This window comes from Canis aureus, chromosome 11 (genome assembly GCF_053574225.1).
Source record: "Canis aureus isolate CA01 chromosome 11, VMU_Caureus_v.1.0, whole genome shotgun sequence".
Classification (NCBI taxonomy): Eukaryota; Metazoa; Chordata; class Mammalia; order Carnivora; family Canidae; genus Canis; species Canis aureus.
The window spans coordinates 11847101-11859565 of record NC_135621.1 but is presented as its reverse complement, the minus strand read 5'-3'; the positions used below and the strand labels follow the sequence as shown (position 1 = coordinate 11859565).

The 12465-nt window shown below is 39.4% G+C and overlaps 1 protein-coding gene across 2 annotated transcripts in view; it reads right to left on the bottom strand.

Moving 5' to 3' along the window:
* CAND1 (cullin associated and neddylation dissociated 1) overlaps positions 1 to 12258 on the bottom strand; it is a 38883-nt gene extending 26625 nt beyond the window's left edge. Inside the window, exons 1-2 of one of the 2 annotated variants that reach the window (XM_077913752.1) lie at positions 11991 to 12258; positions 1189 to 1332 (exon numbers count right to left, since the gene is read on the bottom strand). In XM_077913752.1, the coding sequence (XP_077769878.1) occupies positions 1189 to 1332; positions 11991 to 12058 (212 nt within the window). In that variant the 5' untranslated portion in view covers positions 12059 to 12258. Of the gene's footprint in view, positions 1 to 1188; positions 1333 to 11990 lie in introns of those variants that run through there. The other variant, XM_077913753.1, reaches the window with a different exon arrangement.
* Positions 12259 to 12465: the final 207 nt, after the last annotated feature.

Below are 12465 nucleotides of genomic sequence, written 5' to 3'. Positions count from 1 at the left end.
AAAAGCTCCGTTTTCTAATGAGTAAAGATCCATATGAAGTAAGACTTATATACTTCTCAATTTGGGACAAACACTACTTTTTATTACTATTTTTAAGAGCTGGTAAATGTTCATATATTTTTAAGAGAATTTAATTTTACTAAGGCAAAAAAAATTAAAAGATGAAAAATAACTAATGTAAAATTATACTAATTTCTATTATTCTGCAACTTATCCTTTTAAGACCCATTTTATTTTAAACTTGCAAATGTCCCAAGTTACAGAAAATTGTACTCCATGTCTAGAAATTCTATGCTGACCAATGATTTCTCATTGGTCTGTTTTCACAGCAGGTTTGTAAAAGCTAACCCCAAAACAAACTTAAAATCTTTATAATAAAATGAAATAAAGGAGTCATAATGAGACAAAACTTTATTTAAATTGATGCCTAATTATTATAGGATATACAAAATGACATAAATCCCAGTTTGTTACATGAAACTAAAGGTTATATTTTCTAATAACTTACTATGTAGATTGTTAAGGTTTTCTAGTATTTGATATGCATAAATGAAATAATTTGTTAACAGAATTTACTGAGAACTCAAATTCTGTACCCTATTACTAAGTCAAATTGTCAATTTCATGTCTGATAAAAAGACACTCTTACTGTACTGTACACAATTGGAATTCTCACAATTTTTAGGAAAAACTCTGAAACTGCTGTATCATCAGTCCTAATTTCTGTTAACCATGGTTTTTTTTTGTTTTGTTTTTTTTTTTTGTTTTTTTTTTGTTAACCATGGTTTTAACTGCTGCTATTCTTTATAAAGTCTTATTATTTTTTACTTCCTTTGATCATTGGTTCTTAAAATTTTCAAAAAGAGATGAATAGAGGCTGGTAAGTCCTTAACTCAGCTAAAAAAAAAAAAAAAAAAAACAAGTGAGAGAACCACTCTTTCTGGGGACTCCTATACTTACTTCATGCAAATTAAAATACGATAAATGGCTACATCTAGTTAAAATATAAACCTTAAGAAGTAGATAATACGCACCACATACAAACATTATGCACCACTCACCTGCAAATTCTAAAGGAACTCCAGAAAGACAGTACAAGACTAAGATAATTTACCAACTATTACACTGAGTTTTTTTTTTTAATGGGGCTGATAGGGGTGGGAAGCAAGGAAAAAAAAAAACACTTACCATTTGACAGCTAAATTCTGTACCTCTCCATTTTTATCTTCCAGTAACTTCAAAATCATTTTCACTACTTTCCTTTCACTATCATCGTCCAACTTGATGGAATCTTTCTGCAGTTCTGTCATCAAATCATTTGTAGCCATAAACCTATCAAAAAATTAAATTTGTTGATAAATTAAGTTTTTAAAGCATTAATAAAAAAGACACTGTCTTTCAAATCTAATGCTATCATCCTTATCTAACCAAGTCCTACTTTTAAATAAGGAACCATCACTTCGAATTATCTCCCCCAGGTCAGTCCTGTTTTAAGTTACTGACAGGATCTACAGTGGGTGCTCTTTCACTCTAATTAACTGTATCATTGCTTTTAGGAGAAGACAAGCGCCTCTTTACTTTTTCTTTGCATGTCGTTTGAATTTTACTTAGGAAACCTTTAGCTACGAATATTAACAATATCTTCCGGGCAGCGGTTTAGCGCCACCTGCAGCCTGGGGTGTGATCCTGGAGACCCAGAATGGAGTCCAACATCGGGCTCCCTGCATGGAGCCTGCTTCTCCCTCTGTGTCTTCTGCCTCTCTGCCTGCCTCTCTCTCTGTCTCTGAATAAATAAAAAACTAAAAAAAATTTAAAAAACAGTATCTTCCTATACAATATTGTGTGTTGGGAATGAGAGGTGGGGGTCACATTAAAAAATTACTGGGAAATTTCCAAAATACAAATTCTCACCTCCACTCCAACTCCCATCATAAGGTATCCAGTCTATTTTCAAAATGGTGAAGAGGTGATTCTAGAACATTGTTCCATCTGACATCCAGCCCCCCCTCCCCTTAAGAACCACTGCCAAAGACAAGTTTAATATTGAAAAGCCTAACAAAAAATGTAGAGCGACCAACTGTTTAAACTCAGCTTTAAATAAAAGGGTTGAACAGAAGACAAAAATAAGGTAAAGAGTCTCAGATTTTTTTCTCATATACCTCATCAGACAATTCATTCTTTTAAAAATAAATCCTCAGAGTAATAGATAATTCACCTGAAATAAAGCCCCCATAATTCATTTAAAGGCCAAATGAATTTTTCCAATGATTCTGGTTCTTCTCTACTTATTGAAATAACCTAACTGCAATAACAACTACTTAATGCCTTTTTGTTGTATTTGAACCAAATCAAGTTTGAGTAAAAAGTGTACTACTTTATACTACATATAGGAATGTCAAAATCTGTTTAATTAAAAAACACTATTGAAGCTGAAATGATATATAGCCATGCAGATAGTCTGGCAATACAGGTGATAAACTATGTGATAAAGATCGGCAAAATAACTTATTAATTTAGGAACTCATTATTTTAAGGAGTCAGTATGTTCATTTAATGCTAATTTGACAAAGTTTTTTTTTTTTTGACAAAGTTTTAAACTACAATGCAAAAACAATTCTTCCCAAGTTTTGTGAAACAGCTTATAAAGTCTGTGTTCAAATTAGGATTATACTAGATAAAGTACTTTTTAAAAATAAACATAGTTCTAATCAGTGGCCCCTTCCCAATTTATATGATGACTAAAGAAATTAAAACCACACAATATTCTAGAAAATAAACAAAAAACTGAATAAGAGGCAACTAATGCAGGAATTCTTTATGAAAAGCATTAAAATATCTTAGCTATTTTACTTACTTTAAGATCATGAAATAAAACCACAGTAGTTGGGACCTCTAAAGATCCCTGAAATGTTCATCTGGTTGGAAAGAAAATGACCATCTTCAATTTAGGTAAAAAAGCAAATAACCCTAACGCAAAAAGTTGCTTTATGGTTCTGAAGGGAATCTATTGGTACACACATTCTTTCCTTGATTTACCATGTATTTACTCATTGCCTACTACACTACAAAGGCTGCACTATGAACAAAGGATAGACAACAATAAAAGAAGTCTGAATTTCAAAAAATTATGATTAACGCAAAACCACAAGATACCACCTCACAACAGATTGGCTAGTCTCAAAACTACAAGAAATAATAAGCACTGGCAAGGACGTGGAGAAAAGGGAACCCTCGTTTCCGGTAGTAGGATGTGAAATGGTGCAGCCACTATGGAAAATGGTTTTGGAGGTTCCTCAAAAAAGTAATAGCATATAATCCAGTAATAAGCCCACTATTTCAAAAAGATATATGCTCCCCTATGTTCATTGCAGCATTATTTACAATAGCCAAGATATGGAAGCAAATGGACTAAAGAACAAGGGAATATTTTATGGAATAGCCATAAAAAAAAAAAAAAGAATGAAATCTTGCCATTCTCAACAACATGCATGGACCTAGAGGGTATGAAAAGGTATTAAGAGGCACAAACTTCCAGTTACAAAATAAATGGCAGAGATGAAAAAGTAAAGCATAGGGAATATAGTCAATAACATTGTAATAATTTTGTATTGTGACTGACTATACTTAGCATGGTAAGGACTATATAATATATAGAATTAGAATTGTCAAATCACTTTGTTGTATACATACAACTAATACAACATTGTATGTCAACTATACTTCAATACAAGTTTTTAATTTTAAGAAAACTATGACTAGATTTTTTTTAGAGTTTTAAACATTTTTTATAAAGTTGAAATGAGCACCAGTATAAATAGCAATAGGTAGTATTTTTAAAAATCAGAAAAATAAACTGAGATAGTATGAAGTTATGTTACTTTTAAATGGTGACCTCCAAATTATAAAGTCCTAACAATTTCTTCCTTCTGTTATTTTGGTATAAAAATTTGTACTACAAATCATCCTATGAGAAAGTTGTTTAACCAGCTAAAAAGCTGTCCATGGCAGATTTAAAAGCCAATTTGTAAAATGTCTCTTAAGCATGTAAAGTTTTAGGCATGGTGCTAAGACCTAACATGATAAAACAGACTTAAGTCCCTTCCTAACCTTTTCATCTAATATGGCAGCCAGGTAAAGGGACAAATCTTAATCTTACAGATTTTTAAAAATACTCAAGGACATCTGACACTGATCACAGCAAAGAACAATTAGTTTAGATCTCACTGATTAACAAGGGTGTTAGTGGGGAAAATGAGGCATGGGGAAAGCTGGTTTAGAATTTTAAATTTTTATTTTTGTCTGTGTTGGGGTGGGGGTGGTGGCAGCAGCAGCAATGCTGAGGGCCAGAGGTATGACATTTTCGAGTGAAGGGCTGAGAAGGAGTTAAGTGTGGCTGGGACATAGGCAAATAGAAACTTAACAGGAAGAAGATGAAAATGTAGGCTGATGTTAAGATAATAAGATCTTATATACTCGCTGACTATACAGTGAGAACCTATTATGTATCAAGTACTGTGCTTGATCCTGTGTAAACAAGAGATGGCAAGAGCAAACAGAGCTACTGCTCTGTTGGAGCTTACAAGACAAATAGTCACACTAGTTTTAAAAACTACATATATGGGTCAATTATATACGTAATTATGAACAGAAATAAATCCTAGATGGGATGGAAAGGAATATGGAACAAAGAAAATTCAATGGTATAACAAAGTATCCTGATGTAGACTGCACTAGAGGTTGTGCGTCAGGAAGGACTAAACTCTTAAACTCTGAAGCACGGGCAGGAATTTTTCTTAGGTGGTAGGGGGAGGCAAGAGATTAAGGGGATTTGGGGGTCTTTTTTTGGATTTTAGTCTTTACTCTAAGAGCAATGGGAAGCTACTCAAAAGCATCTGGGGCAGAGATGGGGAGTATACAGAAATGACCAAATGTGCACTCAGAAACATTACTCCAGCTACACTATGGTCAGAGTTAAGAGGGAACCAATCTTCATCTAGCCCAACTGACTACAGAACAGTTAGGAGTTACTGTAGCAGTCTAAGTGAGAAATGATGGTAGCTAGAATTAGGGTTATGACCATCAACCAACCAAGAAAGAAAAATGGACAATTCTCATGATTAGCAGAGTAAATGCCTTGTTTCACCTCACATATTGTAAAAAGTATCCTCTATCTAGTGCCACATCTTTTGCATGTTTGTGCTTTTTGTTGATAGTTCTGTTCAAAATGATCCCCAAGCATAGCGAAGTGCTGTCCAGTGTTCCTAAGTACAAGACAGCTGTGACGTGAAAAACATACATGTAATAGATAAGCTTTTCTTAGGGATGAAATGATGGTGCTGTTGGCCGTGAGCACAATGTGAATCAACACATTAAGTAAGGTTGCCTTTAAATAGAAATAAACATAAAACGAGGTTATGAACTGATCATCTATGAAAATGCTGTGACTAAAAGGCTCACGGGAACCTACCATCATATTTCCTCCAGAAGTTAATGGCTTGGTATCATTAATTCAACGTTCATGGTAACTTTATAGTACTACCTACTGAGAATAATGAGAACCAACTATATGAGATTTAAAAGGTTAAAATAAGTCTTTGAGGTGGATTAGATATGGGGACGGTAAGGGAGGAGTTAGAAAATGGACAAAGAAGAGGAAAACCACAGGACTTGGGTATTACAGTCCGGTATGTATCCTTTCCAGAGTCTGTTATTTAGCGCCATTGTCTGGTCAGATCGTTTGACCACTGATCTTACAACAGGAGAAAGGATTCATAAACCTGGCTCAACTACAGACTACACTGAATGGCCATTCATCTGAGCCTAATCAACAAAAATCTCAACAATAATGAAGTTGTGAACATCATAAATCAAAGATGTTCTACAGCCCAATATGATCTGTCCTCGGCCAAAAGGGGGGATTGAGAAAGAAAAAAAGAAAACCGTAAAAGTCCAGGAATCTAAGATTCATACCCATATCTGAATATTATTCCAAATTGATCTGATGCTTACAACAAAAGCATCATTTTCCTGGACATAAACCACCCCAGAGAACATCCATTTCAGACAAGTTCACTTAACACAAAATACCAAACATCTTCCTCTCTAACTCATTGACTGCTATTTCTTCACCAATTATAGCCTTTGCTCTGCTTTAGTCTTCCCTCCTTGTAGATGTCAAATGATGGAACTGCCCCACCTTCCAACAATCCAGTGTGAAACTCTACTTCCTTAGACTCTTCCCAAAATTATCCAAATGAATAGGTCCTGATACCCTTTAACTGAGACTTCCCAAAGTGTGTGTTCTCCCTCACTATAATGGTAATAAACCCAACCTGTGTCAAGGATGCCTCTCTAAGAGAATTTCAAGAAGAAAAAAGTGATAAACAGTAGTTTTATATCTAATAAATGAGCATAGAAAATACCCACTGAATTAGTGGTACATAGAGCTTGTAAGAAACTTGGAGGGGAGTAACTTCAGTGATCTTAGGAGGGCAATAGCTAAGAAGTTTAGAGTTTATCTTGTAATCAATAGGAATTAGTGGGGAAGACAATGATCAGCTGTGATAGAAAATTCTAACGGAAAAGTTACCAAGAGACTGGATTAAAAAGAGGCCTGAGACAGGAAGACTAATTTGAGAAATACTTAGCAGAAAATTAAATGAAAGAAAAAGGTAGAAGGGTGACATGAGGGTTTTCCAACTGGAACATCTGGTACATGGTAATATAAAAAGGCAAAGTAAGAATACAAAAGGCTTAAGGTGAGAGAGAGCAAAGTTAAAATGTTAACTTTCGGGCTTCTACGGCAGTCCCAGGTGGATATAACCTACAGGCAGTGCCATCTCATGTATTCAATAAATATTTTAGGGGTATCATCATTAAGAACTGTGCCAGGCTCTGCAAACAGTTATGAATAAGACAGTCTGTAGACTAGAACTTACACACCTGGCTGATTCTACTGGACTTAAAGTTCCTTGCAGGGAGAACTTATTCATCTTTAGTAAATCCAATGCAGAGATATGCAGAAACAATGGTAGAAATGGATACCTTGTACAATGAGCAGTCTCACAACCCTTCCCCTCATACACAAGCACAATTTTACCCTTGTTATTAACAGAAATCTAAATGATATGGGCCAACTGCGCCATTCAGTGAACCAATTATTTTTCAAAGAACTCATACACACACCACCATCTCATTTTCTCATTTATTCCCTTACGGTATGAATTTAGGAAGATCTTAATACTGTCCATGTAAATAAAACTAATTTTTTAGTCCTCTTTCTTCTTCCTGGTTTCCTCAATGAGATCTATTTTTCCAGTGGTGAGCCTTAATCACTGCTGATAATCAGTGTTATAAGTATACCTTTATCAACAAAAATCATGTAGTGAAATCCAGTAACTTACTGCCGTCAATCTGCAAAGTACTTAAAGTGTCCAGAAAACACCTTCTTAAGCTCTAAAAATCTGTTTCTTCTGATTAAACTTACTTGTCCTTAAGCACAAGTAGTGCAGAGAACCTCACTAGTATTTACGGTCACATTATTGTTTCAGCTATGTTACAGGATCTCTAAGGTTCCTTCCAGCTCTGAAAGTGTAGAATTCCCAGGCCTGAGATTTTTATTAGCATTTTAAAGTTTCCAAGAAAAAACACCTAATATCCAAAATACACACACACTAAATTTGGTGGCATAAACCATTATCAAACTAGGAAATTCTGCAATGCAGTAAATTATTTTAAGATTGTACCAAATGGTATTTTAAAAAATTGATTGATTTCTGAATGAAAATGGTTTCTGAAATTTCCCCAAATCCTTACATGCTTAAAAGAACTCTGTAATTAAAATCCAACTAAAACTAGTACCTGAGAACCCACAAGGCTCAGTTGGAGGACGTAGTTCAGTAAAATGAGGTCCCTACCCTCAAGCGGTTCCCCTCAACCATACTCCCAGCTGCAGTGAAGGTCACCAACTTGTATAGTGTGCCTTCAGGCTTATACTCATTTTCCCTACCTCCAATTTCAAGAGCTAGCTCAGATGACTCCACAAACATGAATCTCCTTGCTTTCATATTCTCTGCCACTTAAGCCTGACAACTACACATTGCCGTGGGTTCTTCATCTTCATAGAAGTGTCTTAACCATTGAACAAGCATGTAAATATTACTCAGAGCAAGCACTATATCTTAAACATTTTGTAGTCCCTCTCAAGGAATTACTAAAAGTGTTTTCCAGTACAAAATATACCATAAGCCTAATTGAGAGAGAACTAAAATCTAAGTTTTTAAATTCCTAGTCAAAACCCTGGAGAAGTAACATAACATGGTAGTTAAGATTAAGAGTTCATGGTGGATTGGGGGGCGAGGAGGTTGTCTGGAAATCCCAGATCTAATGTCTAACTCACTTTGGCCAAGTACTTAATTAACATCACATCTCAGTTTCTTGGACTGGAAGAGAGATTGTTAGTATCCACATTACTAGAGTTATAAGGATAAAGAGGATCAAGTGTATATAAAGCCAACAGAAAGCATTAATGTAAACTACTACTATGTAGAGAAAGGAAAATGTGGTAAATTTTCTTTAGCTCTTGATTCCTTGCAATACTTTAATTCAGTTGGTGGTAAAGCATATGAAAATAAAAGCAAAACTTCAGTTACCTCAACCCACTGAATTTTCAATATTAACGAACAGTATCCACATGGTTCATGCATTTAAGTTTTCATTCTGCTATCTACAGAATTACCTACGTACTGACAATAAACCTTAATATATACCATCTTCAAAGAGTACAGAACTCTAAAACATGAAAGAAAAAGGGTAACAGATGTACCCTCTCACCAATAAATTGAACCCATGAATCAAATCCTACAAAATGATTCTTTAAAAATGCTGACATCTGATGATTTTGAAGCCTGTACCTATTTCCTTATTTTCTTTACATGAACAGACTATGTCATTATCCGGAGACCTAAAATTTCAGGCCTATAAGGGACCTTTTATAAGTACCCACATACAAGTCTCTCCAAGTAAAAATTTATTCCAAATTAAGTAACCTGCCTAAGACCTCACAGCTAGTTCACAAGAAAGAATCCTACTAGACTAGAACCCATATATTGTGACCAGTAGGTCCTATGCTCTTTGGAATCTACCATGAGAAGAATAATGTTTTTTTCCTGTTAGACACATTATTGTTTTCCTCTTCCCTTAGCACAAGAAGAGTGGTTTGCACTAGATATTCTATAATATTAACTCTGACCTCAAGATTTTTCTGGTAGGTATTTTAAAACATGTAGCAACAACCTGTGATATTTACACCAAAATAAATTTCAAATGAGAAAGTACACGGCATAATTTTTTTAAAAAAGACACATACATTCAAATAAATGCCTATACCGATATTATACAGAAAAAAGGCTCAAAATACTTGACTTCAAATGCACACTATTTGAGTTAATCTCTTAAATATCTGTAATTTAGTATATATACACAGTACTTTAGTTCCAAAGGCTTGCCTGTTAACTGGATGGCTTCAGCGTATTACAAGTCTTTAAAACAAAGTTAATGAAAATATCTTAATGCCAAATTGTTGGAAGTCACTGTTTCTACACTTATCTTTTACACTTTTCTTCTTCTTCAACTATTAGAAATATATCAATACTACACTTCTAGAATAATCATCCTCCAAGCAATGTTTTTTTGATTTACTCTAGCTGAGACTGGGAGATAATTCTTATCAAGTTCAACACTGACTACAGCTTAATATCAAAGCATTATGTCTTTCAAATAGTTTATTTTAAAAAGCAAACACAAAAGCATGCAATATATTAACTTTACAAGAAATTTAAGTAGCTGGAGTCAAAAATCACATATACAATATTAACACTCCTTTCAACATGTTACCTATACACAAGTCTGCCTAGTTGAACAAAATCATGCTATTATAAGGAAGTGCTGTCTTTAATCTGAAGTTGAATACAATCAGCATGACTTTTCTAGTACTTTCACAGAATGAGCCAAAATGACAGCAAAAGGGGGAAAAAATCACACCACACACTTTAAGGCTGTACATATGTACATACATATCCCACTCAAATGTGTATTTAAATTTCAGTGTCTTGCACTGGGAGCAAGTGAAACTTCATAGGGAAGTAAACAGCATTCTAATCCTTAAACACACACACACACACACACAAAAGAAAAAAAAAGCAAAACTTTTATTTCCTCCAATAATCTAGATTTTGATCTACACAAATCTAAAATACCAAAAACAAAAAAACAAAACAAAAAAAACAAATCATGTCTCTTCCAAAAAGTCCCAACGCTAAAATCTTTGGTATTGACAAACTGGATTCTCAAAGTTTCAAAATGTGACACTTAACAACTCCCTAGGTAGCAAAACTTTAAAAATCACTCTGGCTTTGAAGTCACAGAACCAAAACTGTTATTTCCCTGGCCACGTGACTACACCAGGACATCAACTTAATCTAGGGACACGATCACTACAGTTTTTCCCGCTTCTCCTTTCACAGATGGGAACATCTCTTCCTGGTAGATGAGGTCTGGACCGGTTTCCAGGTGGTAAAGGATTACCGTTCACACATACACAAAACAAAGTAAGGTAGCTCCCAGTCACAGTTTTAATCGACGGTATCTGTACTTTCCTTAAAAATGCTCACAAAATACAAGCACCAAAGAAATAGTTTTGGTTTTTTTTGTTTTTTTTTTTAGATCGGGAGCGTATTTATTCTGTGATGGGACAGGAGGTGGGAAGGAAGGAATGTAACCACCACACTAGTGCAAAAGAAAGGGCGGTGGGGGCGGAACCAGGACAAGCCGTGGAAACCACCATTCTCCGACGTGCGTGTTCCCAAGGTCCGGAACGCACAGCACAGCGACCCGGGGCACGAGCTCCGCCAAAGCCTCCTAATCCACCACCTTCATTTTTTTAAGAACGTCCATCAGCAAAGATGCATTCGCTCGCTTTACTTTTCAGGGTTAAGGTTCCCGAATTCACCCTTCTGGCAGTAATTTTGCATATAAGACAATGAGACTGAAACCCCGAGAGCCCGCTTAGTTTTCACCTGACAAGGTTAAAAAAAAAAAAAAAAAAAGACACGAGATGCTGGCGGGAAAGCCCTGCGAGTCCGGTTTCCTCACCCTGGCTGCGCCCCCCGCTCCCACTCCCTCCCTTCTTCCCACCTCCACGAGGAGAACCGGCCAGGCAAAAAGTTCATAGGGACCCAATCTGCAGAAAGCTAAAGCTAAAGCTAAGGTGAAAAAAAAAAAAGAAAAGAAAAAGAAAAAAGAAAAAAAAAAGGGGGGGAGGGAAGAAAAAAAAAAAAAGCAAATCATTGGAGCTGAATGCACCTAGGCCCACTCCCGTCTGCGGGCCGAGGCGGCAGCGGGGGCCCGGGGCGGGCGGCAGGCTGAGCCCCGGCGGGCAGGGCGGCCTAGGGCCTGCGGCGGGCTGCCCCGGGGGCCCGGCCTCCCCTCCTCCGGGCCTCCCCTCCTCGGGTCTCCAGGTCTCCGAGCCGCCCCGCCTCCAGGGCCTCCCCTCCTCCGGGCCTCCGGGCCTCCAGGTCTCTGGGCCTCGCCTCCTCCGGTCTCCGGGTCTCCGGGCCTCCCTTCCTCCCGGCATCCCCTCCTCCAGGTCTCCGGGCCTCCCCTCCCCCCGGCCTCCGGGCCTCCGGGTCTCCGGGCCTCCAGGCCTCCCCTCCTCCCCGCCGCCCCCACCGCCCGTCCCTACGCCCGGGGGCGAGCCTGCCCCGTGCCGGGGCTGGGGGCGGGGAGGCCCGGGGACGCAGGAGCGGCCTGGCAGGCGCGGCGGGCAACGGCCCGGGGCGGCGGGCGGCGGGCGGCGGAGGGGGAGGGGGCGGAGGGCGGGAGAGGGCGGCCTGCGGGGCGCGGGGCGCGGGGCGCGGGGCGGGGGCCGAGGGGTTGGGCCCGGGGCGGCGGCCGCGGGGGCCCCAGGCCGCACCGCCGGGCCGCGGCCTCACCTGAAGTCCTTGTCGCTGGATGTCATTTTCTCCAGCAGATTGGAGATGTGGTAGGAGGCGCTCGCCATGTTGGCGGCCTGGGTCCCGCCCGCTGGCGCTGGCGCTGCCGGTGCCGCCGCGGAGGCCGGGCTCGTCGTGTCGCTCGCGGCGGCTCCCGCTCGCAGGGGCGCGGCGCCTGTCCCTGGGCCTAACGACGGCGGCGGGGCGCGCTCATGGGCCGCGGGGAGCCGACGCCTCCGCTCGGCCGGCCTCGCTCCCGCGCTCTCCGCGCTCGCTCCCCGGGCAGGCGGCCAGAGCCCGCCCACCTCGCTCCGGGGCGGGGGCGGGGGCGGCGGACGCGGGCGCGGCGGACAGCGGGGTCAGGGTTCACGGAGGTCTCCCCGCGCACGCTGCGGCGGCGCCCGCCGAAACGCGACCCCGTTGGCTGACGGCCCCGTCCGTCTCCGCGTGACCCGCCCCCCAGGCGGCATGACAA